This window comes from Loxodonta africana, chromosome 2 (assembly GCF_030014295.1).
Source record: "Loxodonta africana isolate mLoxAfr1 chromosome 2, mLoxAfr1.hap2, whole genome shotgun sequence".
Taxonomy (NCBI): domain Eukaryota; kingdom Metazoa; phylum Chordata; class Mammalia; order Proboscidea; family Elephantidae; genus Loxodonta; species Loxodonta africana.
The window spans coordinates 74598849-74622752 of NC_087343.1; the positions used below are offsets into that span (position 1 = coordinate 74598849).

The 23904-nt window shown below is 40.3% G+C and overlaps 1 protein-coding gene across 1 annotated transcript; it reads left to right on the plus strand.

Moving 5' to 3' along the window:
* Window positions 1–401: 401 nt before the first annotated feature.
* On the plus strand, window positions 402–23543 carry MARVELD2 (MARVEL domain containing 2). Its single transcript, XM_003408083.4, has 7 exons — window positions 402–474; window positions 5095–6258; window positions 8708–8743; window positions 17617–17765; window positions 18050–18221; window positions 20082–20132; window positions 20678–23543. The coding sequence occupies exons 2-7, from the start codon at window positions 5110–5112 to the stop codon at window positions 20798–20800; spliced, it is 1680 nt and encodes a 559-aa protein (XP_003408131.2). The 5' UTR covers window positions 402–474; window positions 5095–5109; the 3' UTR covers window positions 20801–23543.
* The last annotated feature ends 361 nt before the right edge of the window (window positions 23544–23904 follow it).

The window sequence follows — 23904 nt, forward strand, 5'->3', positions numbered from 1 at the left end:
TAGGCATATGTAGTGCACAAGTCTCCTTCATCCAGCGTCAAACTTCTCATACTACAGGAAAGAAAGAGGATGGCAACCTTGTGGGAACTCTGAAGGGCTGGCTCCTATGCTTACCTATCTGGCGTGATTTTTGAGCTGGTTTGTAACGTTGCTGTGAGTTACACGCTAACCAAACGAAAACAAACCCGTTGCCGTCGAGTACATTCCGACTATAGGGTAGAATTGCCCCATAGTTTCCAAGGAGCACCAGATGGATTTGAACTGCCGACCTTTTGGTTAGCAGACATAGCACTTAGCCAGTACGCCACGCACGCACGCACGCACGCACGTAGGTGGGGCCCGAAGCGGGAGTCCGGGGCCTGACAAGGCCGGGCGGGGCAAAGCTGGGCTTGACCTGCCCCGGCCCCGCCTCAGGAGCCAGAGCCAGGTTTCAGTCCCCCGGGCGACGTGGGCGCGCTTCCTGCGGCCGCACAGGTGAGTGGGGCCGAGGGTGTGTGGCGCACGTGACCAGGGGGCGGGGAGGGGCCTGGGGCCCAGGTGTGCCGGTGAGGGGAAGGGGCGGGACGCGGCCCCTCACTGCTCTGCCGGTCCCCTCGGAGATTCTCGGACCGATCCGCGCTCGCCGCTAAGCCCCGCGATAACCAGCGGCCGAGGCAGCCTGGTCGCACGCCGGCGCGGTAAGAAGTGACGGGCTCCGGGGAGAGGGGGTCCTGGAGGCCATTAGGGGCCCCTTGCCGAACCTGGTTTCATTCACCGAGCGCAGGTGCGCGCGGCGCGGCGCGGCCGCCAACCGCTGCCCTTCCGTGCGCTCCGGACGGGGCGGGGCCCGCGCGCTTGGTGGCATCCCGGCTCTCCAGAGCCTGGGCCCTCGTTAGCCTGACCCTCAGGGGTCTGGCCGGCTTAGTTCCGGCTGCTTTGGTGTGGAATCTCGAAAAACTAGTAGAGTGGATTTTCGATGAGAAACCTGAAAACGGAACACTCACCTGGGGTGTCAGAGCAGAGAACCGAAGGAGATTTGTGGGAATGTGCCCCGAGAGTCGGCAGAGACCCCTGCGAAGATGCTCGGTATCTGGTCGTCGCCGTTTTAAGTTGAAACCTGCGAAGAGGCTTTCGTCCTACCCCCCGGAAACCCAGAAATACCTGGAATCAGCCCTTTTCTTGGTCCCAGCAAAACTTTAAAATTAAAGCAGTGATTCCTTTTAAGGTGACCAGGCACGATTCATGTGACCTTTTGCTTTGGGGAGCCATTTCTCCTGCCACCCTTGTGGCTTTCTAAGATAGGTGTCCCAACAGAATGGAGTCAGGTTCCGGGAGCTTGAACAAAACAAAGACCCACTCTGCCTCAGCGTGTTGAACCTAAGTGAACATGAAAATGAAAATATGTCTTGAAAATGACATATTCTGCTATTCCACAATTCTTCAAATTATAATTTTTGTTTGTTTTTTATTTAAACATTGGTAAGGTGGTCTTTAAATGATAAGCGACTTTTCACAAGTGAAGATAAGTTGAATTCATTACAATAAATCCCTTTTACCAGTAAGTTAAGCCATGAGGTAGCCTGTAAAATACATATAGTATCATAGATATTGAGAAACCTTGAAAGGAGCCGTGGTCGTCCAGTGGTTAAGCCCTCTGCTAACTGAAAGGTCACTAGTTCAAACTCACCAGCCTTTCTGAGGGAGAAAGATGTGCCAGTCTGTTTCCCTAAAGATTTACAACCTTGGAAACCCTACGAGGTAGTTCTGCTCTGTCCTATAGGGTCACTGTGAGTTGGAATTGACTAGAGGGCAGTGGGTTTGGTTTTGGTTTTATGTAAAACTTGCTAAAGTTATTTGTTGTGCTTTCGCCTCTGTATTTCTTAGAAATATGTGTTTTAAAAACTATGGTGATACTATTCTCAGTCTTCACTTCTAGAATTTAAACTTTTTTGGACAGCAGACTCTAAAGAAAAAAATAATTGCTATCTGTACGGCACTCGGGTTTTTTTGGCAATCATTTATAGAGCTCCATTGTGGGCACCATGCTAGGGCTATCATAGTTAATCCAGTAGTATTTGAGCGCCCCATTGGAGGCCCCTGACATTCCATCTTGGACTTCTCTATCTACACCCACTCTCTTGGCATTACTTATCCTGTGTATAGACTAAAAAAAAATTTTTTTTTTAGACTAGGAGTCCCTAAAACCAAACCCATTGTGTCGAGTAAATTCTGACTTATAGTGACCCTATAGGACAGAGTAGAGCTGCCCCATAGAGTTTCCAAGGAGCGCCTGGTGGGTTTGAAGTGCTGACCTTTTGGTAACAGTCGTAGCACTTAACCACTACACCACCACGATTTTTAGGAGTCCCTGGGTAATGTAAAAGGTTAACGCGTTCTGCCAACCTAAAGGTTAGAGGTTCAAGTCCACCCAGAGGCACCTTGGAAAAAAAGGCCTGGTGATCTACTCCCAAAAAAATCTGTTAAAAACCATATGGAGCACATTTCTCCTTTGCCACACATGAGGTTACCATGAGTCAGAGTCAACGGCAGTTGGTGTAACTGCCCGCTTGACATCTCCACTTGAACTCCTAACAGGTACCTCGAACTGCCTCCAGCCTGCCTCTCCCCAGGACTAGGCTGGAGGGGTAGAGAAATGAAGTCTTTTGCAGATGAAATGATCTGATGTCTGGGATTTGTTTCAAAGTAATTTATTGGCAGAGGGAACAGGGTGGGGGTTATAGATCTAACAAAATTGGCCATGAGTTGATAATTATTGAAGCTGATTGATGGGTATGCAAGGAATGACTTTTACCAGTAAATTAAATTAAGCAATGAGGTGTCCTGTAAAATGCATACATATAATATCGTAGATACTGAGAAATGAATGTTATATTCTCTCCTCTTTTTATGTTGCAACCTTCAATAATAAACCGAGTAGTTACATTAACAAATGTTTCTTCCCTTTTGTGCGTCTAGGTCCTTGATTTCATGAAGGAAATCAACAGGTTTAGTAAAAGTGCTTTTTCTGTGGTTTTATTTTTTGAGGTGTATTGAAAGTCCTTTAAACACACTCTCTGTCCCTCCCTCTCAGACAACAAATAACTTTAGCTGTTTACCCTGTAAGGAACGATACACGTGATCGGGTGCTGCTGTTCTGGGTTGCACCTTCAAGAAAACTTCACCTTTAGTGGTTTTTATCTCCCAAGAATTCGGTTTTTAAAATCTAGTATCAAGTGTTAATATTCTAGAGTTGAGGAAGCAACTCTTCTAAATTAACTTATCTGATTTAGGGAGAGAAGGGTCTTTTCAGTCCATCTGTTTTAACAGACTGTTCTCCTTTGGCCATCCCAAAGCAGATTTGAGTTAATGAAAATGAAGAGTTCTTTATTTTTTTATTTTTAAGAAAGCTTATACAAATTAAGGAGTTTGAGGGGAGAGGAGTAAGTGTTAAAAAAAAATTGACTGTCAAACAATAAATTGCAGGTAAAAAATAGATTTTTTAATGGACCAGCATTTCAAAATTTCTTGGCAAGATTGTATTAATACTATGATTTAGAAGTGAAGCGTTTTTGATTCAGTATTTTTCTATAAAGATCTTTTAATTCCTTCAAAATACTGTCTTTTATCACCTTGGAAGACTTGTGTGGAACAGAATAATCTACAAGTCTTTCCAGTTTATACGAAACAGAATGCAATTTTCCCTTTAGAAAAGATGTTACTGAATCACCAAGCAATTTTCACCATTAGAGTTCCTCTCTACTTTCAGCTTCCTTTACCCAGTATTCCATAATAGCTACATTTTCCCAAGACAGTAAAATCTCTGTGTTAAAGAACTAACATTATGTCTAATTCCCAGCATGAGGGAATTAACCTATTAAATTATTGGTTTCATTTTTGAAAGCTCTAGAAATTTTTTCTTTTCCAAAATCTGGAATTTTGCAGAGAAAGATACTGTATTTGGATGTTTTGTTAAAGACTAAACACAGTGACTACTACAAGTACATATCTCTTTCCTCCTGCTGACAACCAAGACTTAGGTAGCCTTTAGTGGGTGATAAGTTCAAGTACTAACAGCCAGCCCGAATATCTGTAGTTCATTAGCAGAATGTGTAAACTTCTTAAAACAGGCAATTACTGACATAAAGATGACACTGGAATTTTAGTATATTATTTGCTTATTTCTACAAATCTGCATATACTGTAAAATAAGCTAACCAAGAAAGAATAACAGTTATAATTCATTGAAGAGGTACACTTCAAAATAATTATTTTTCCCTATGATGAATATTATTTTTCATGTATCGAACATTAAAAAAAAAAAACAAACTCAGTGCCGTCGAGTCGATTCCGACTCATAGTGACCCTATAGGACAGAGCAGAACTGCCCCATAGAGTTTCCAAGGAGCGCCTGGTGGATTCAAACTGCCAACCCTTTGGTTCACAGCCATAGCACTTAACCACTACGCCATCAGGGTTTCCATCAAACATATACCAAGTATAAAATACAAAAAGTGAATTCTTTTTTTTATTGTGGTTTAGGTGAAAGTTTACAGCTCAAGTTGATTTCTCATACAAAAATTTATGGACGTACTGTTTTGTGACATTAGTTGCAGTCCCCACAATGTGATAACACACTCCCCTTTCCCACCCCAGGGAAATGAAGAGTATTTGCTGGGCCATCAAATTTTGGTATGTTCAGACACAAATATTTTGATTTAGACGTTTGAGGAAAGGACTCTACTTGGGAGTATGTTAGTGTCCTATACTCTTACAAGTTTGTTGTTTTTCTTTTTTGTATTTTGTTTTTATAGGTCTCACAGATATACTAAACGTATTAATATTTCAACTTGGTAAAATTTAGAACTAAAATTTAAATTTTTGGTTGCCCTTAAAATGGCATAGAGTGATGATTATATCCCTGGCTAACATAAATTGTTATATGTGTTTAAAAATATACATAGTTATACTGTCATTTTTATAGACCATAATAACTAAAATGATCATGTTGGTCTCCTGAATGCAATGATTTGCCACTAAATGATTAAAAACAGCTTCTGGGCATCACTGAATGGATAAATAATGAAGCATAAGTGATAATGTTAATCTCTGCCACAGGTGTGAAAACCACAAATGTCGTCAGATGGCAGAAGATTCAAGAGTCGGGACAGGTCCTACGATGAGGTCCCAGTAGACTTGTCCTATCCAGATGGCACCATAAGAACCCTCCAGAGTCTTCACAACAGTGAGCTGGCCGTGAGCGCTGATCCTTTGCCTCCACCCCCTCTCCCATTACAGCCACCATTCGGTCCAGACTTCTACTCAAGTGACACAGAGGAACCAGCCATAGCACCAGATCTCAAGCCTATAAGGCGGTTTGTCCCTGACTCCTGGAAAAACTTCTTCAAAGGGAAGAAAAAAGACCCAGAATGGGATAAGCCAGCGTCTGACATCAGATACATCTCCGATGGAGTGGAGTGTTCACCTCCAGCCTCTCCAACAAGACCAAACCACCATTCACCCCCCAACTCCTGCAAAGATCCTCACGGAGGGTCAGAAGGAACCTTCAATTCCCGGGAAGAGGCTGATGCAATGCTTCCCCACGATCCCTATGGATCTCTAGGCCGACACACACAAACAGCTCGAACGTACAGTGAGAAGGTGGAAGAGTATAACCTAAGGTATTCCTACATGAAGTCGTGGGCAGGCCTGCTGAGAATTCTGGGTGTTGTGGAGCTGCTTCTGGGTGCCGGTGTCTTCGCTTGTGTCACAGCTTACATTCACAAGGACAATGAGTGGTATAACTTGTTTGGATATTCACCATCCTTTGGTGTCGGAGGTGTTGGTAGCCTGGGCAGTATGTATGGGGGCTATTACTACAGTGGCCCTAAGACCCCTTTTGTACTCGTGGTTGCTGGTTTAGCTTGGATTGCCACCATTATTATTCTGGTTCTTGGCATGTCCATGTATTACCGCACCATTCTTTTGGACTCTAATTGGTGGCCCCTGACTGAATTTGGAATTAATGTTGCCTTGTTTATCTTGTATATGGCTGCAGCCATAGTCTACGTGAATGATACCAACCGAGGTGGACTCTGCTACTATCCATTATTTAACACGCCAATAAACGCAGCATTCTGTCGGGTAGAAGGAGGACAGATTGCAGCAATGATCTTCCTGTTTGTCACCATGATTGTATATCTCGTTAGTGCTTTGGTCTGTCTGAAATTATGGAGGCATGAGGCAGCTCGGAGACATAGGGAATATGTGGAACAGCAGGAGGTAAGGGATTTCATAATCTTTTGTTTTTGCTTCTTTCTGTTATTTACTCTCTTGTTAAATATTCATATAGTTCTCAAAACAGAAAGCTTTTTATAGAAGTCTGCCTTTTTTTTTTTTTAATGATCTGAAATTCAAAAATTTACTCCATTATCGCAGACACGCTTTGACTGGGATAACGTGCTGTGGCGTTTTACGTAACATTGCAGATGTGTAACATACAGATTATTGGCTGCGTTAGTGTGTCTGATACATAAGGTGAAAACACACTACTGAATTTCTGCAAAAAAGAATAACATACTCATTAAAATAACTGTCTCATTTTTCAAGTAAGTTTGAGGAGAATCTTGATTCTTCAGTATGCTGACTTAATTAAAAAACCAGAATTTTGCAGTTACAGGAGAAAAGTACTCATTTAAATCTAGTATGATGAGTCCCACTTTCTTCCAGTGAGTTAAATAAAACTAAATAAGAATATGGTGAACCACATTTGGTGTTTTAAGCATTGGCAGGTGGAGTTGTAACACACATGCTCTGTGAAAACGTGCCAGGAACTTGGTTGTTTTCATCCTTATTTTGAGGAGTTTCTGTGTTTCAAGTTTAGAATGGGAGTCTTGCAGTTTTTACTTTTAGAATTTAGCTAATTAGATGTGACAATTATTACTGTTATTATGAGGAAAAAGAGGAGAATAATAACAACAATATCTGGAAGATAAGATTATGCAAGAGCCCTGTTTAAAATTATTTTATTTGAACAATAGCAAAAATGTTGGGTTATGTTCTTCTAGCTTCAGTACACCCTGAAATAAGTTGATGTTTTCCTTTCTTCTTTTAAGAAGTTGTATGTAGTTTTTTATGTAGTGGAATTTCCTATACCACTGAAAACTTCAGCATTTACCTTAAAACTTCTCATTTTAAGTCAAGTGTCTCTTGAATTTTTCCTCTCCTTTTTTTCCCAGGACTTCACAGGTACTATACATTGCTCATGGTGTGTATTACCAAAACCAAACCCAATGCTGTCAAGTGGATTCCGACTCTTAGCAACACTATAGGCCAGAGTAGAACTGCCCTGTAGGGTTTCCAAGGAACAGCTGATGGATTCCAACTGCTGACCTTTTGGTTAGCAGCCAAGCTCTTAACCACTGTGCCACCAGGGCTCCATGGTGTGTATTGGGCAAAATTACACATAAAAGTTATATAAACCTTGTCCTTACTTACTCAGTAGCACACACTAGCATATATATTTTGTTTTTTAATCTTTTGCATGAATCTGATGCACAACCATAAACTTCAATAGTTTTATAACAAAAAAAAACTCAAAATGTTTCATTGTGATGCACACAGTATTGTCACAAAATATATTTATCTTACCAGAACTGTATGTGGATTCAATTTATTTCTAAAAATTTATCTTAAAGAAAAAAATTTATCTTAGCACTTATAATTCCTTTTTTTATTGTTAAAATATAGATAACACATTTACCGAGTAAACATTTTTTCATGTGACGCCAATTTACATCAGCCATGTTGTGCAACCATCAGCAGTATCCATTGCCAAATTTTCCATCCCCATAAACAGAAACTCAATTCAAGCATATTTCTTACATTGCATCTCTGTATACAAAGTAAAAACCGAAAACCAAACCCATTGCTGTAGGGTCAGTTCCGACTCATAGCGACCCTATAGGACAGAGTAGAACTGCCCCATAGGGTTTTCAGGTTGGAGCTGGTGGACTCAAACTGCTGACCTTCTGGTTAGCAGCCGTAACTGTTAACTACTGCGCCACCAGGGGTCCATACAAAGTAAAGAACTTTAAATTCTAATCAATACGAAGTCCAGATAGTGAAACTCATACCCTTCCTCATAATTTTATGCAAGTTTAATAACAACAAAGTTCTTAATGTCAACTTTCAAAATTCCACGTGAATGTAACTATAAATATCAACATATTCTTTTTCAACAAAAACTCATTTCTCTAAGTTTTTTCATAATGATTGGCTAGAGTGAGTTACCTCTGATGTTGGAGGTTGTGCCCATTTATGTGTTGCTGTAGCGTCCTAAAGTTAGAAGATACGATGGTTTGTAGCATTCTTCTATTAATTCTATAGCTTAACCTCCCCAAACTCTTTAATTATGCAACATAATGGGAACCAAGAATAAATAAAACCTCTAGGTAATTCAGAGCAACTCACAGAATAGTCTGCACCATCCCCGTATTTCTGGCTCTGTCCCGTGGTCCCGCTTGGCAGGGAGGTAGTTATCCCTCCTCCTCTGGTTCTCCACTGGCCAATCACAATGTAGCAAGGAAGTAGGAGGAACACTGAGCTCTTATCTTGTCCTTCAAGTAGAGAATCAACCTCTATAGAATTGAGATTGGGCCATGAATGCAAATTAATGAAAATATTTGCAATGCAACTTTGAAAAATCATTTTAACTTTTTTTTTTTTCCAGGTAAATGAGCCATCATTACCATTGAAAAGGAAAATGGTAAGAATAAAGTTCCCTTCATAATATACTTCATGTCTAGATTTGTTAACTGCTTTTCTCTCTTGTCGCTTTATGTAGCAGAATCCTTTCTCTATGAAAGTGCACCTGTTCCACTGAGTTCAGAGCTGGACTTTCAGCTTTTTTCTAATGCTAAAAGGACCAAATCAAACAAAATCATAGCTCCTTTTAATTTTGATAGATGCAAGCTTATGCAAGTAAATGTAGTTGGTCCTCTTAATTTGTTTAAAATTTGATATTTTAAAAATAAAAATTATTCTCCCAAACTTTCTTTAATTCTCTTTGAAGTTCTTTGCCATTCTCTTCTTTCTCACCTTTCTTTCAGATCCAAATTTTGTCCTGTCAGGAAATTCCTCTTCCATGATATTTAACCTCTTCATGCCTCTTCACCTGTAAAATTGGGATAATAATAATTTCTGTCTCACTAGTCTGCTGAGATGTTGTTATTGTAATTAGTTATCTATATTAATATATTATTAATAATCATAATTTTAACCTCAATGAAAATTGTTTCAACAGGCATTGTATTTCTTAGCAAGTAGTTGAAACTGCAACCCTTTGAGTTTGTGTTTTTGAAAGAGGAGTATTCGCTTAGGTCAGAATTCAAAAGGCTCTATACTACAAAGACTTCCTTTCAGTCCTATACCTCACCTTCCCAGTGTTATCAGTGTGTTGTATTTCCTTCCAAATACCTGTTGTATAAATTCTCTCTCCTCCAGCTTGTACACATATGTTATGGCCCTTGATTTTTTCACTTAACAAGACATTTCTAAGATGTTTACATATCATAAAGAACCTTTGCATCTTTTTTACAACTCTGTAGTATTATTGCATTGTATGGATGTACCATCAATGAGTATTTAGGTTATTTCCAATCCTTCCCCATTAGAAACAATGCTACAGTGAATAACCTTATACATCCAAGTATATATTTGAACATACGTCATTCCTAAATGACAAATTCTGAGAAATTAAGTTCTGGACCAAAAGGAATGTGTTTTTATTGTTTGTTCTTTGATTGTCAGATTCCCCAACAGCACTGTATGAGGGCATCCAGCTTCCTCAGTGTGTGATGAAATTTTTCTTTCTAAATTTTATTTGTTGTTGAGAATATACACAGCAAAATATAAACCAATTCAACAGTTTCTACGTATCCAATTCAGTGACAGTGATTACAATCTTCGAGTTGTGCAACCATTCTCACCCTCCTTTTCTGACTTGTTCCTCCCCCATTAACATCAGCTCACTGCACCCTAAGGTTCCTATCTAATCTGTTGAGTTGATGTCCGTTTGATCCCATATAGACAGATAGTTCTTAAAAGAGCATAATGCTCAAAGGCGGACCTTTTTTACTAGTTAAGCTGAACTATTGTTCATTTGTTTAAGATGACTTCAGGGGATATTTTTGGTTTAAGGGTGATGACATTTTTTGACATTTGTCAGTCTAACAGGTGAAAAATGGTATCTTATTGTCTTAGTTGTCTTGTACTGCTGTAACAGGAAGACCACAAGTGGATGGCTTTAGCAAAGAGAAATTTATTCTCTCACAGTCTGGTAGGCTACAAGTCCAAATTCAGGGTGTCAGCTCCAGGGGAACGCTTTTTCTGTCAGCTCTGGAGGAAGGTCTTTGTCATCAATCTCCCCCTGGTTGAGGGGCTTCTCAGAGCAGGGACCCCAGGTCCAAAGGACGCAGTATTTTCCTGGCTCTTGTTCCTTGGTGGTATGAGGTCCCCCTATCTCTGTGCTGCCTTCTCTCTTTTACATCTCAAAAGAGATGGCTTAAGACACAATCCAATCTTACAGACTGAGTCCTACCTCATTAACATGACTGCCGCTAATCCCATCTCATCAACATCATAGAGATAGGATTTACAACACATAGAAAAATCACATCAAATGACAAAATGGTGAACAGTCACAGAATACTGGGAATCAACGCCTAGCCAAATTGAGGCATATATTTTTGGGGGACACAGTTCAATTCATGACTCTCATGTAGTTTTAATTTGCATTTCTCTTTTCAGGAGTGAGGTTGAGCATCTTTTCATATGTTTGTATTTCCTTCCTCAGTAGCTGTGTATTCATGTTCTAATTTTTCTATTGGGTTCTTTGTTCATTTGAACGAGTTCTTTGTTCATTTGAACGAGTTCTTTGTTAAATGTGAACATTTTGAAAATATCTTTTATTTAAGTTTACTTTTTAATTTTGTCTTGTATGTTACAAAACACCCATATTATTTGAAAATGTTTTATTTGTGCTGAAATAAGGAATTTATGAAGTGGTTGAAGAGTTTTTCCAAGGGATCATGATTAATACATCAGAGTCATTCATTCATTCATTCATTCAACAAACATGAACCAACTAGGCTATGGGCTGCTGATCCAAATACTATAAAGAGCATCATCTCCATTTTCCAGGGGCTTTCAAATCTAGTGGAAAAGAAAAACTCATAGACAGATTAGCCAAGTGCAATGTCTGTAGGCATGTGTATGTATGAATATGTGTGTGTTTATATGAGAGAAAGGGATCGTTAAAGACTATAAAATTAAACTAAATAACTTGCTTAGAGATTTGTATTTCTCTGACATCTCCTGGGAAAAGGAATTTGTGAATAACAGTGTCTCAAATTCTGCATGTTTATTGGCCAAAATATCCCTTTGGGATCTGTCATTGACCACATTTTTTAAAGATCACTTACATTAAATGAGTTTTGATTTCTCAGCGGAATCATCTGAACTACAGTTGAGATGACTCAGTGACTTAGCAGAGATTTTTTCGGATATCCATAAATCTATAGAAATGAAGAGATACTTGACCAGGCATGGGGCAGGTGAGGCTGGTGTCAGCTGGTCTACAGAATATGGAAGAGCTCGTTTCTGAAGGCAGGGTGGGACTCGTGCTACAAATTCTCTACACTTTAAACATTGTCCATAGAATTAGAAGGGTTCTACTTTGTATGCATCTTCATTTTTTTTTTTTAAGTCATGCTTTGATTTCACTTCCTGATTCCCATATCCTTGCATTTTGATTTGTTTTATGGTCATTAAATATTCAACATTTATTGCTTTTAGGATGCACATTTCAGTTATACTTGTTCTAACTCAATGACAGTGGTACTAACAAGCAGAGTAAGTTAAATGAAGACACTTTTTAAGCTGTCTAAAATATATATATCAATACATCTAAAACCGATAGTGTTGTAGTTAGGTGCTGTCAAGTCAATTTTTGACTATGGTGACCCCATCTGACAGAGTAGAACTGCCTCACAGGGTTTTCAGGGCGGCTTTTGGGAACTTTTACGGAAGCAGACTGCCACATCTTTCTCCCATGGAGCAGCAGGTGGGTTCAAACCACTGCCCTTTCGGTTAGCAGCCGGGCAGTTAACCACCGCGCTAACAGGGCTAACTGATAGTGGTGATTGCCGTTTAGGAGGGCAGCTGACTGACTAGGGGGACAGGAGAAGAGGGAGACTTTTCATTATGCACCCTTTTGAATGATATGTTGTTGTTGTTAGGTGCTATAATAGAACAAAGGAGAAGAGAATCTCATGGTTTAATTGAGAAATCTTACAGAAAAGGTTGCAACCTCCAGCTTTTCACTGGGTGTGATTTTCACCCTGACTCCGTCTTAGCTATCATAGGTTGAGAGACCAGCACAGGACAGGCAGTGCAGTGCAGTGAAGAGAAAATGGACTTTAGCATCAGACACATCTGGATTTGGGTGCTAGAGCAGCTGCTTACTAGCTCTGTGATCTTGGGAAAATTACCTACCCTCTCTGAACTTCCATTACCTTCTCATTGTTTGGGACTATCCATTGGGCTGTCGCTTCTTATTTTGTATTTTAAAGAATATAATTTTTAAAAAGCAAATAAGACCATTTTTAAAAGAAATAATATACAGACATAAAGTAAAATCAAGTAGAGATTGTAGCAAATTCTAATAAATCCCTAAGGGCTGAGCAGCTTTCTTTTCCAAGGTAGAAAAGGCAATATCTAACCTTGGCATCAAAGGCAGTGGTATAGGCCTGAGACCAGAGGCCCGTGCATGATTCCATTATACACCTGAAAGGAGGGAGAGTCTGAAATTGGACACCTGCACACAGAAACAGCTCCTCTCCTTGTTTCTAACTTGACAGGGTATTAATTCAACTCATTTTTTATTTGAAAAGTTTAATAATTACATTGATAACATAAGAGTTATCCTGTAGCTTAATTTTAGTTGCTTTTTCTTGCCTCTTTATAGAACATTTCTGATGTTTGCTAACAACACAAGTTTTTGCTAGAACCAAAGAAAAGATCACATTAAATTTGGGCCTTTGGGTCCTTTCCCTGCTGTCCCTTTGATGTGGTTGTGATCAGAAGCCCTGTTTGAGGTTTCAGCGGTCTGTCCCAGGTCTAGAGTCGAACACATCCTTCCCATGAAAGCCTAAAGAGGTTTTAATTCTCTGTCTCCTATCTAGCCACAGAGTTTTTCCCAACAGGGTTTTCCAAACTGATGATCAGTGAGGATCACCCAAAATGAGAAGAAAATGTTGAGCATAAATTAAAAAAAAAAAAAAAATTATAGATGAAATAATCCGTATGGGAATATTCTGACTTCTTGTTGTTACTTGCTGTCAAGTCAGCTCAACTCACGGTGACCCCAGGTACAACATAATGAAACATTGCCTGCCTGTGCCATGCTCGCGATTGTTCATATGCTCAAGTCCACTGTTGAAGCCACGGTGTATTCTGAGTGCCTTCCAGTCTAGGGGCTTATCTTTTACTACTATATCAGACAATATTCTGTTATCATCCATTGAATTTTCATTGGCTCATTTTCAGAAGTAGATTGCCAGGCCTTTCTTCCTAGTATGTCTTAGTCTGGAAGCTCCACTGAAACCTGTCTACCATGGGGACCCTGCTGGTGTTTGAAATACTGGTGGCAGAGCTTCCCACATCATAGCAACAGCCAAGCCACCACACGATGACAAACTGACAGGCGAGTGGTGGTCTGATTTCTTAAAACCCCCTTTTTATATTAAAAGGTAAATCTTTTTTTTTCTTTTTTTATTGTGCTTTAAGTGAAAGTTTACAATTCAGGTTAGTTTCTCATACAAAAACTTATACACACATTGTTATGTGACCCTAGTTGTTCTCCCTACAATGCAAACAGCACACTTCCTCTCTCCACCCTGTATTTCCCATGTTCATTCAACCAGCTACTGTCCCGCTCTACCTTCTCATCTCGCCTCTGGACAAAGGCTGCCCACATAGTCTCATGTGTCTACTTGAGCTAAGAAGGTCTCAGTTAGACCATTAAGTCTGGTCTTTTTACTAGACTCTGAGTTCTGCATCCCACTTTTCTCCTGCTCCATCAGGAATTCTCTGTTGCGTTCCCTGTCAGGGCAGTCATTGGTGGTAGCTGGGCACCGTGTAGTTCTTCCAGTCTCAGGCTTATGGAGTCTCTGGTTTATGTGGCCCTTTCTGTCTCCTGGGCTCATATTTTCCTTGTGTCTTTGGTATTCTTCATTCTCCTTTGCTCCAGGTGGGTTGAGACCAATTGATGCATCTTAGATAGCTGTTTGCTAGCTTTGAAGACCCCAGATGCTGCTCACCGAAGTAGAATGCAGAACATTTTCTTAATAAACTTTGTTATGCCAGTTGACCTAGATGTTCGCTGAAACCATGGTTCCCAGACCCCTGCTCCTACTTCTCTGTCCCTCAAAGTGTTTGGTTGTATTCAGGAAACGTCTTAGCTTTTGGTTTAGTCCAGTTGTGCTGACTTCCCCTGTATTGTGTGTTGTCCTTCCCTTCACCTAAAATAATTCTTGTCTAGTGAATACGCCTCTCCCACCCTCCCTACCCTCGTAACCATCAAAGAATGTTTTCTTCTGTGTTTAAACCTAAAAGGTAAATCTTAAAATGAGAGATGGGCAAGTAAGGAAAATGAATAGTTTCTGCTTGAATAGAAAAAAAAAAAATCTGCCTAGAAAAAAAAAAAATTAATTATGGACCCTCCTGGTCAATATGACTACCTGGGCAAAAAATTCCTTACTTTGACTCGGAAATCTGAGATAGATGCCTAGGGCTGCTTCTAACACCCAAGGATCAACATACTAGCTGCAGCTTTCACAGCCAGCCCACATGAGAACTGGATGGTTAAATATTTAGAAGCTAAAGAGAGATGCCAGGAAATAGAAACCCGTTTAGTCAAACCAAAAAGTTTCCCCCTAATGTTTAACACAAGGAGCCCTGGTGGTCCAGTGGTTAAGCGCTTGGCTGCCAACAGAAAGGTCTGCAGTTTGAACCCACCAGCTGGCAGTCTGCTTCTGTAAAGATCACAGCCTAGGAAACCCTGCGGGGCAGTTCTGTAAGTGACATAAGGTCACTAGGAGTCAGAATCAGAATCGACTCTACAGCACACAACTGCATGTTAAAATATATAAGAATTCATTAGGATGAAGAAGTGGCATTCTGACTAGCTGATAACTAGCTGTCTGAAAAGATTGTTAGGAAGCATGTTTTGTTACCTCTCCTGTGTTCTGCTCCCACTGGCACTTTTGCTGTTTAGGGGCCCAGTGGCTAGACATGCTTTCTGCATCTAAGTGATTCGGTTTCCCTCCATCTAGGGCCTCAGATAGGTGTGGAACGTCTCCTGTTCATAACCTTCCCCTAGGGCTGGCTCACAGACTCCATGTCTTATCAGCGGGGTGTGCTGTTTGTTAAGAGCTGGTGGTTTTTCAGAATGAGCTAATGTTAAACCAAACCTCAAAGTGAGTCTCAGGGATAGGGAAGTCAGGAAACAAAGGATTTCAAAAGCTGCCTGGCAAGATAAAATCCTGTTTTGTATTTTGTTTTCAGTGAAGTAGAGGGCCCTCTCCCCAAGCCATTCTCAATTTAGTTCAGCAAATTTTATTTAACCAGCATTTTTTGGAGAGTCAAGGAATCAGTAGAGAGAGGTTACTGCTCCCAAGAGGAATCAGTGTTCACAGCAAGGCAGGACTTTACTCTCCTCTAGCAGTATGCCATTGCCCGCCGTGTTGATCACAGACTCATTTCTGGTGTGCTACAAAAACTTCATGGAACTTTAGGATGTGAACAGTTTAAATAAACAGGTTTCCACGTGTTACTTAAAGTTATCAGTGAGTCAAATAGATCTGGAATTTAATCGTGGCTTTTCTACTTCATTGCTGTGTTACCTTGAAGAATTTGCTTAACCTCTCTGAACCTCACTTCTTCATGTATAAAATGGAAACCCCTCTCTTAGCATCCACTAGCCTCCTCAGCTTGGTTGGTATTCCAGGCACTGCCCATCGGACAGTCTTCCCAGGACCAAGGCTGCGTATCTGTCTTTGCCTGACCATTCTAGAGTGGATCCACCTGGGTCTTCCCATCCTATTTTCCATCTATCAGCTATTTTAGCTCTTAAGGCCTGTCCTTGATAATTCTCCTTTAGACCATTTCATCTTGTGTTCTTTTTCCTTCCCTCTTTTGGATACAACCGTTTTTATTATTGTTATGATTAAAAAGGCTTGTAGAAGCTCTTTGTTTTTGGGAGCCAGGATGACATAAACCACTGCGCCCGGCATCCAGGATTCTAACAGCCCTTTTCAGGGAATCACAAGTTAAGAACACTTTGGCAACTTTTAAAGACAGCCACTGCCTTTCTTCTGTGTTCTCAGTACCGGCCTCCTTAGATTTAAACATACTGAGGATCGGGAAGGGTTTCTTTCTGATAGTGAATTTGCCTGCTTTCCTTGTCAGCTAATGAAAACAGTGTAACTCATTTCCCTTCTGACCTACTCAGTAGCTCCTTGTAATTCAGTCATATCAGATTCATAGTATCAGTTTTTTCTCTTTTCATTTAAGTAGTCTTGTACCATTTTTGGAGCCCTGGTGGTGCAGTGGCTGCTAGCCAAAAGGTCGGCATTTGGGTCTACCAGCCACTCCTTGGAAACCTCGTGGAGCAGTTCTACTGTGTCTTAATAGGGTCACTATGAGTCAGAATCAACTCAACGGCAATAGGTTTTTGGCTTTTGATACCATTCTTATCCCTGAATTTCTTATGTTGAACTACGTTTTTATTCTTTAACAGTTGTGATTGTTCTCAGTTGTGATTATTGGCCAACTCATGGTGACCCATGCACAACAGGATCACACTGTCGTGATCCACAGGGTTTTCATGAACTGATTTTCAGAAGTAGATCACCAGGCCTTTCTTCCTAGTCTGCCTTAGTCTAAAAAAAGCTCCCGTGAAACCTTTTCAGCATCATAGCAATATGCAAGCCTCCACTGACAGACAGGTGGTGACTGCTTGGAGCACACTGGCCTGGAACCAAACCAGGTCTCCCTTATGGAATGTGAGAATTCTGTGTGAGAACCACCAGTGCCCCCCTCGAAAGTCCAGGCAAGTTGCCGTCGAGTCAACTCTGACTCATGATGACTCCACGTGTGTCAGAGTAGAAGTGAACACCATAGGGTTTTCATTGGCAGATTTTGGGGAAGTAGGTCACCAGTCCTTTCTTCCGAGGCACCTCTAGGTAGACTCGAACCTTGAACCTTTCAGTTAGCAGCTGAGGGCATTAACCATTTGCACACAGGGACTTTTTGGGCTGTAAATCCTAAATAAGTAAAGTACTTAAGACCTCCCACATTTAGCATTTCATCATCCACCTTTGACATCTACACGATTCCCATATTTCAAACATGAATCTCTTTAGCTATTAAAAAAAGGCGCAGAACTCTGTGACTCGAAAACATGTAATTCTGGAATAAAATGTTAATTGCTGTTTCCGCTTTTCTTCTAAGAATAAATCCAAGGCTTTTTTCTGCCTTTGCTTATAAATCAGTCTTTTTTTTTCTCCTTAACTGTAGCGTGAAATGGCTACCAGCTGCGACAGACAAAAAGACCCAGAAGTTAATTTCAAAGAATTGAGAGCAACACATGTGAAGCCTGAACTACTGAGTGGTCACATCCCCTCAGGCCACATCCCTAAGCCCATCGTGATGCCTGACTATGTGGCGTGAGTACCTAGTTCTTCAAAGTGTAGAGGTTGAGAACTTTCCATTTGGGGCCTTTCATTTTTCATTTTGTCTCTAAGCACTCTCTGCTTTAAATAGTTCATATTCGAACTGTTGTTTGTTATCTGATAGTATGCTGAGTTTAAGGTAAGCACGGTCAGTGAGAATAAGCCAAGCTGTTTTTATTTTCTCCTTTATTTATTTTTGCTAAACTGCTTTTCCATTCAGCTTGTTTTAGTGAGAAAATGGTAACTTTTCACTTAAAAATTTTTTTTCTTTTTCTCAGAAAATACCCTGTGATTCAGACAGATGATGAACGAGAACGCTATAAAGCTGTGTTCCAAGACCAGTTTTCAGAGTACAAAGAGCTCTCTGCAGAAGTCCAGGCCGTCCTGAGGAAGCTCGACGAGCTGGATGCGGTAATGAGCAGGTTGCCACATCGTTCGGAAAATCGACAGGTCAGTGCCTGCAGCTGGGTGGAGAAGCACACGTGCCTAGGAGAAGGCCCAACTCTGGCTTTTTTAAATGTAGAGAATCCACAACGTCTCCATCTGCTGTGTCTAGGAAAGCCACTTGACATCTTCAAATTAACTAGTCAGGATTCAAGTTAACTAGTCAGGATTCAAGTTAACTAGTCAGGATTACAAGTTAAAGTATATAATGTCTTTTGCTTTCAATTATTAAGCAGTATTTTAATTTTCTTATTTAAATAAACATAAATTTGCCTGAGATATGTGCTGAGTTATTCAGACTCCCAGCAGGAGACAGGTGGACACTGAAGCTAGATGATTGGAGGAGGCATCTCACAAAGGGGTGGGTGGGTGTAGGGGAGCCACTAGGGGGCAGTGCCACCTCTGGGGGAAAGTAACAAGGAAGCAGTTACCACCCCAGCCCAAAGGGCAGAGAGCACCGTGGCTAAGGGTGGAAGTGGATCCAAAGCTGCAAACAGGAATCACTGGGCACACACAAGACCAGTGACCACAAGTATGGCAGAAAGGAAGGCCAAAGTAGAGATGCAGACATGGGTGACTTAAGTTTTTTCTGTAATTTTTTTTTTTTTTTCTGAAAAGGATGTATTAATCTGATGTATTACTTACATAGTTAAATTCTTAAAACCCATGATGCATTTTTTATAAACGTCAAATGGATTTATATGTGTTTGTATATATACACATACATACACACATACATACACGCACATATATGTTGTTTTTATGTGCTATCGAGTCAGTTCCAACTCATAGTAACCCTACGAACAACAGAACGAAACACTTCCTGGTCCTGTACCATCCTCCCAGTCATTGCTATATTTGAGTCCTTTGTTGCAACCACTGTTTCAATCCATCCCCTTGACAGTCTTTCCCCGTTTTCACTGACCCTCTACTTTACCAAGCATGATGTCCTTCTCCAGGGACTAGTCCCTCCTGATAACATGTCCAAAGTACATGAGATGATAAAGTCTCGCCATCCTCACTTCTAAGTAGCATTCTGGCTGTACTTCTTCCAAGATGGATTTATTCATTCTTCCAGCAGCCCATGGTATATTGAATATTCTTTGCCAGCATCATAATTCAAAGGCATTAATTCTTCTTTGGTCTTCCTTATTCATCGTCCAGCTTTCACATGCTTTTCACATGAAAATACCATGGCTTGGGTCAGGTTCACCTTAGTCCTCAAGTGGCATCTTTGCTTCTTTACACTTTGAAGAGGTGTTTTGCAGCAGATTTGCCCAATGCAATGCATCATTTGATTTCTTGACTGCTGCTTCCGTGGGCAGTGATTGTGGATCCAAGTAAAATGAAATCCTTGACTTTATAACCTTTTCTTCATTTATCGTGATGTTGCTCATTGGTCCAGTTGTGAGGATTTTTATTTTCTTTATGTTTTACTGGTGAAACCCGGTTGAAATTGTACACTACAGACTAGTAAGTAAACACAGTTAAGCCCATGTGTATTTTGGTTATTAGGTGACCCATCCCTGGTTATTATTTCCATTCTGCTGGTGTGGAAACTGAGGCTTAGGGAGGATAAATAGCTTGTCCAGGTTCACACAGCTGGCAAGCAGTCATGCTGGGACTTGGGTGTGCTTTCATGCCAGCAGGGACCTTTTTCTCTTGTTCACCCCTGGATCCCAGTGTCTGGCAGATAGTAAGCCCTCAAATATTTGTCCACTGAAGTTTTGTGTATGAATATTTTCATTATGCCACTGTGTAAAATGATTTTCTGTACTAATTCCCAGTGTGCTTTCAGACATTTTTGAGACATGATTTTAGTAAATGCAAGTGTTTTAATTGAATTATATGATATATTATTTTTAGGAACATGAGAGAATTTCAAGAATCCATGAAGAGTTTAAGAAAAAAAAGAATGTAAGTAAAACAATTTTCTTCTTCAAAGTGTATTCTGATTTAGGGGCACTGGTGATGAGTGATAGAATCTTTTAGCTATAGTAGTATTTCTTTTTTTTTTCTGTATTTCTTAAGATGCTACTTGTTGTAGGAAATGAGTGAATGAATGCTGGATGCGTTTCCTTCTCGTCTCTGTCTTGATCACTTTCTGATATGTCCTGATTCAGCAACCTGGGTAAATGAGCACTGATGTATAACTCCTCAGACACACTTCCTTCGAAAACGTTATCCTTCATCTTTCTAACTCCATCCTTAACTTGATCTCACAAATCAGAATAGGCTGGGGAAAACTCTTCACTAATCTTTTCTATACTTATTTACTTTCTTACGTGTTTCAAACTATTAAAGGTGCCTCGAATGCAGAGAGTTTAACTGTTATCAGGCAGCTTTTTAAATCTGCTGCAAATAAACCTGCTAGGAAGGGTCATTTTCTGGGTGATAATGTCTGTTTCTGTATTCTTCCCTGAGAAAATCAGCGGCTGAAATAATGACTTTTTCTTTTACAGGATCCTACATTTCTGGAAAAAAAAGAACGCTGTGATTACCTAAAGAATAAACTTTCTCACATAAAGCAAAGAATTCACGAATATGATAAAGTAATGAATTGGGATGTGCAAGGCTATTCTTAAACCTCATTTGAAACCACCTTTTTTATGGCAAATTTAATATTTATTTACTGCCTTTTTGTATGCTAGTCTCTGTGATACAGAAGCAATTACTTGCTGAGTAGGCTTCCAGTTGTTTTAACATGCCTGCGATGTAAAACAGTATGGTTTCACTCAGACATTTCAAAACAAATTCAAATTTACGGAGGCCTTTACTAACAATAGAAAAATGCCTATGTTCATTTCCATACAATTTCATATTTATCTATCTCGTTAGAATGTGTCATCATTTATAATGATTTGGAGAGCATATCCTTGTGATGTGATGAGTAAATACACTGTCAATTCTGGTGCTGCTTTTTGCTTTTTAACTCAGGCAGGTTCCTAGGATTTTTCTAGGACAAATTTCTCTTCCTAGCCAAAAGTGTCATTTTTTTTTTCCCTTGAAAGGTGATTGAATCCAAGATCACTATTTACAAACTGTGATGTTGAGCAAGTTGCTCAGTCTCTCTGTGCCTGTGTCCATGTCTCTAACATGGGACTGATAATAGTACCCACCTCGTAGGGTGGTTAGGAGGTGAAATGAGTTCATACTTGCAAAGCACTTAGAACAGAGTCTGGCACATTCTAAGCATTTTATTGTTGTGTGCCAACGAGTCGATTCTGACTTATGGCAGCCCTACAGGGCAGAGTAGGACTGCCCCATAGGGTTTCCTAGGCTGTAATCTTCACAGGAGCAGATTGCCTGGGATTTTTCTTCCTGCATAGCTGCTGGTGGCTTCAAACTATTGATCTTTCAGTTAGCAGCCGAGCTGGTGCAGAGCCATTGTGCCACCAGGTCTCCTTGGTGTTTGTGAAATCTGTAGAAGTTTTTCTGAGATGGATCAATTTAATGAGTCTGAAGAAAAGGTCCTTAATGAGCAAACTCAGTCAGCTAACCACAAAAAGCCCCTGTGTCTCCTGACTTCCTTTTCTATGCTGTTAGCTCTTACCACATGTAGCCTTAGGCAGATGCTTCCCTGTGGTTCTGCGCCTTTGGGGTCCAGTACAGCCTCCCTGTCTTCAGTCAGTATCACCATGCACACAGCCCCACAGCCCAGCTTAACCTGTGCACATCTGTAGAAGGATGTGTGAATACCGTTGTTCTTTTCTATCTCTTTCGGACATCTGCCCTAAAGCCCCTGATGGTACATTTACATGGGATCTCACTTTGATTTATTGAGATCCTTCATCTTCCCAAGAATTGTCTTGGTTTTGGGGCTTTTTTCATGAGAAACGTCATACTTTTATTAATATGAACAACAGATTACCTAACAAAATGTTAAGAACCAGTATAACATAGAAGCCCTGGTGGTACAGTGGTCAAGAGCTCAGCTGCTAACCAAAAAAGGTTGGTAGTTCAAATCCACAAGTCACTCCTCGGAAACACGGGGGGCAATTCTACTCTGTCCTAGAGGGTGGCTGTGAGTTGGAATCAACTCGACGGCAGTGGGTTTGGGTTTGGTTTTTATTCAGTAGCATATATTTGTAGATAATTTCCCAAGTATAGAATTTCAGTTTCTGCCTGATATAGCTGCCATTCAAACAGTGGAGCACTTTGACCCAAGCCATGGTATTTTCAGTCACCTCACATGCATGTGAAAGCTAGTCAGTGAATAAGGAACACCAAAGGAGAATTGATGCATTTGAATTATGATGTTGGCAAAGAATATTGAGTATACTATGGACTGCCAGAGGAACAAACAAATCTGTCTTGGAGGAAGTACAGCCAGAATGCTCATTAGAGGTGAGGACAGCGAGACTTCGTCTCAGGTACTTTGGACATGTTATCAGGAGGGCCCAGCCCCTGGAGGAAGACATCATGCTTGGTAGAGGGTCAGCGAAAAAGTGGAAGACCCTTAACAAGACGGACTGATACAGTGACTGCAGTGATGGGCTCAAGCATAACAACGATTGTGAGGATGGCACAGGACCAGGCAGCATTTCCTTCTGTTGTACACTGGGTCGCTGTAAGTCAGAACCGACTGAACAGTACCTAACAGCAACAATGTTCAAAGACTTTTCTAAAGTGATAAACCCTAAGACAACACAGCGTGTGGAAAAGCAGAGGCTTAGAAAGTGTTGGCTACTGAGTGAATTTCCCAGTTTTTCTTTGTCAGTGAAATCTTACCTAGTGTTGATTGTTAATATTTTAGTTCCACATTCTCAGAATGTGCTTAGGGCCAGAAGAGTTTCAGTAAGAGGGAAGACCTATGAAAGTTTCACTTTTCTAGTTTATGTATTGGGGGCCCCGTGCTAACATTTCACGTAGGAAAAGTGCCACTGCTTTAAAAAAAAAAAAAAGGTTGAAATACTACCAGTTTTGTAGATTTTAAAGAGTTAGATTAATAGTGAAATGAAGTTTTAAGGAATTTTAACTTTGCAAAACTTTATTGTACAACAATTATAAACATTAATCTGAAAACCAATGTTGAATGCTGATTTTTTAAAAATTTTTATATCAATACCTAAGTGTATTAAAATTTCAGTTACCTGTTTTTTTGTGTATGCCCTTTATTGTTTGTTTTTCTAGCATTCCTGTGTTCACGGGGCATGCTGCTGCTTGAAAATATTTTTTGCTTATCAGAAGATAAACTGGAAAGTCATTGAAAACTTGTAGGTCACAATGTTCAAGTGACTCACTATCTCCCCCTCCCATTATTTGCAAGAATTCAAAGTCAAGGCCACCTTTGGCAAGTTGTGAGATTCCCTGCACATGATCTTTCTACTACCTAACTTTAACATGTTTTCTGTTTTGAAGTGTAATTAATATAAAGATACGTCAGTGTATCTTATACTTGAAAAGAGGAAAATGTATATTTTTACTCATTCATTTGCCAGTTGTGTGTCAAATGCTTTTGTTGTGCCCAGCCTTCTAGCACTGAAGATACAGTAGTCAGTGAAACAGCTACAGACCCTGGGGATATACGGGGGATATGAATGTACACGTCCTTGTTATGTGCATCCTAGAAATGGTTTGTATAGTGAACCTGATGTTGAGATACACCAAAATTCAAAAGATACACAACATAGGAAAAAAATCTATGTGTCTTTTTCTCTAACTCACATATAAATCTTTTTAATTTTTT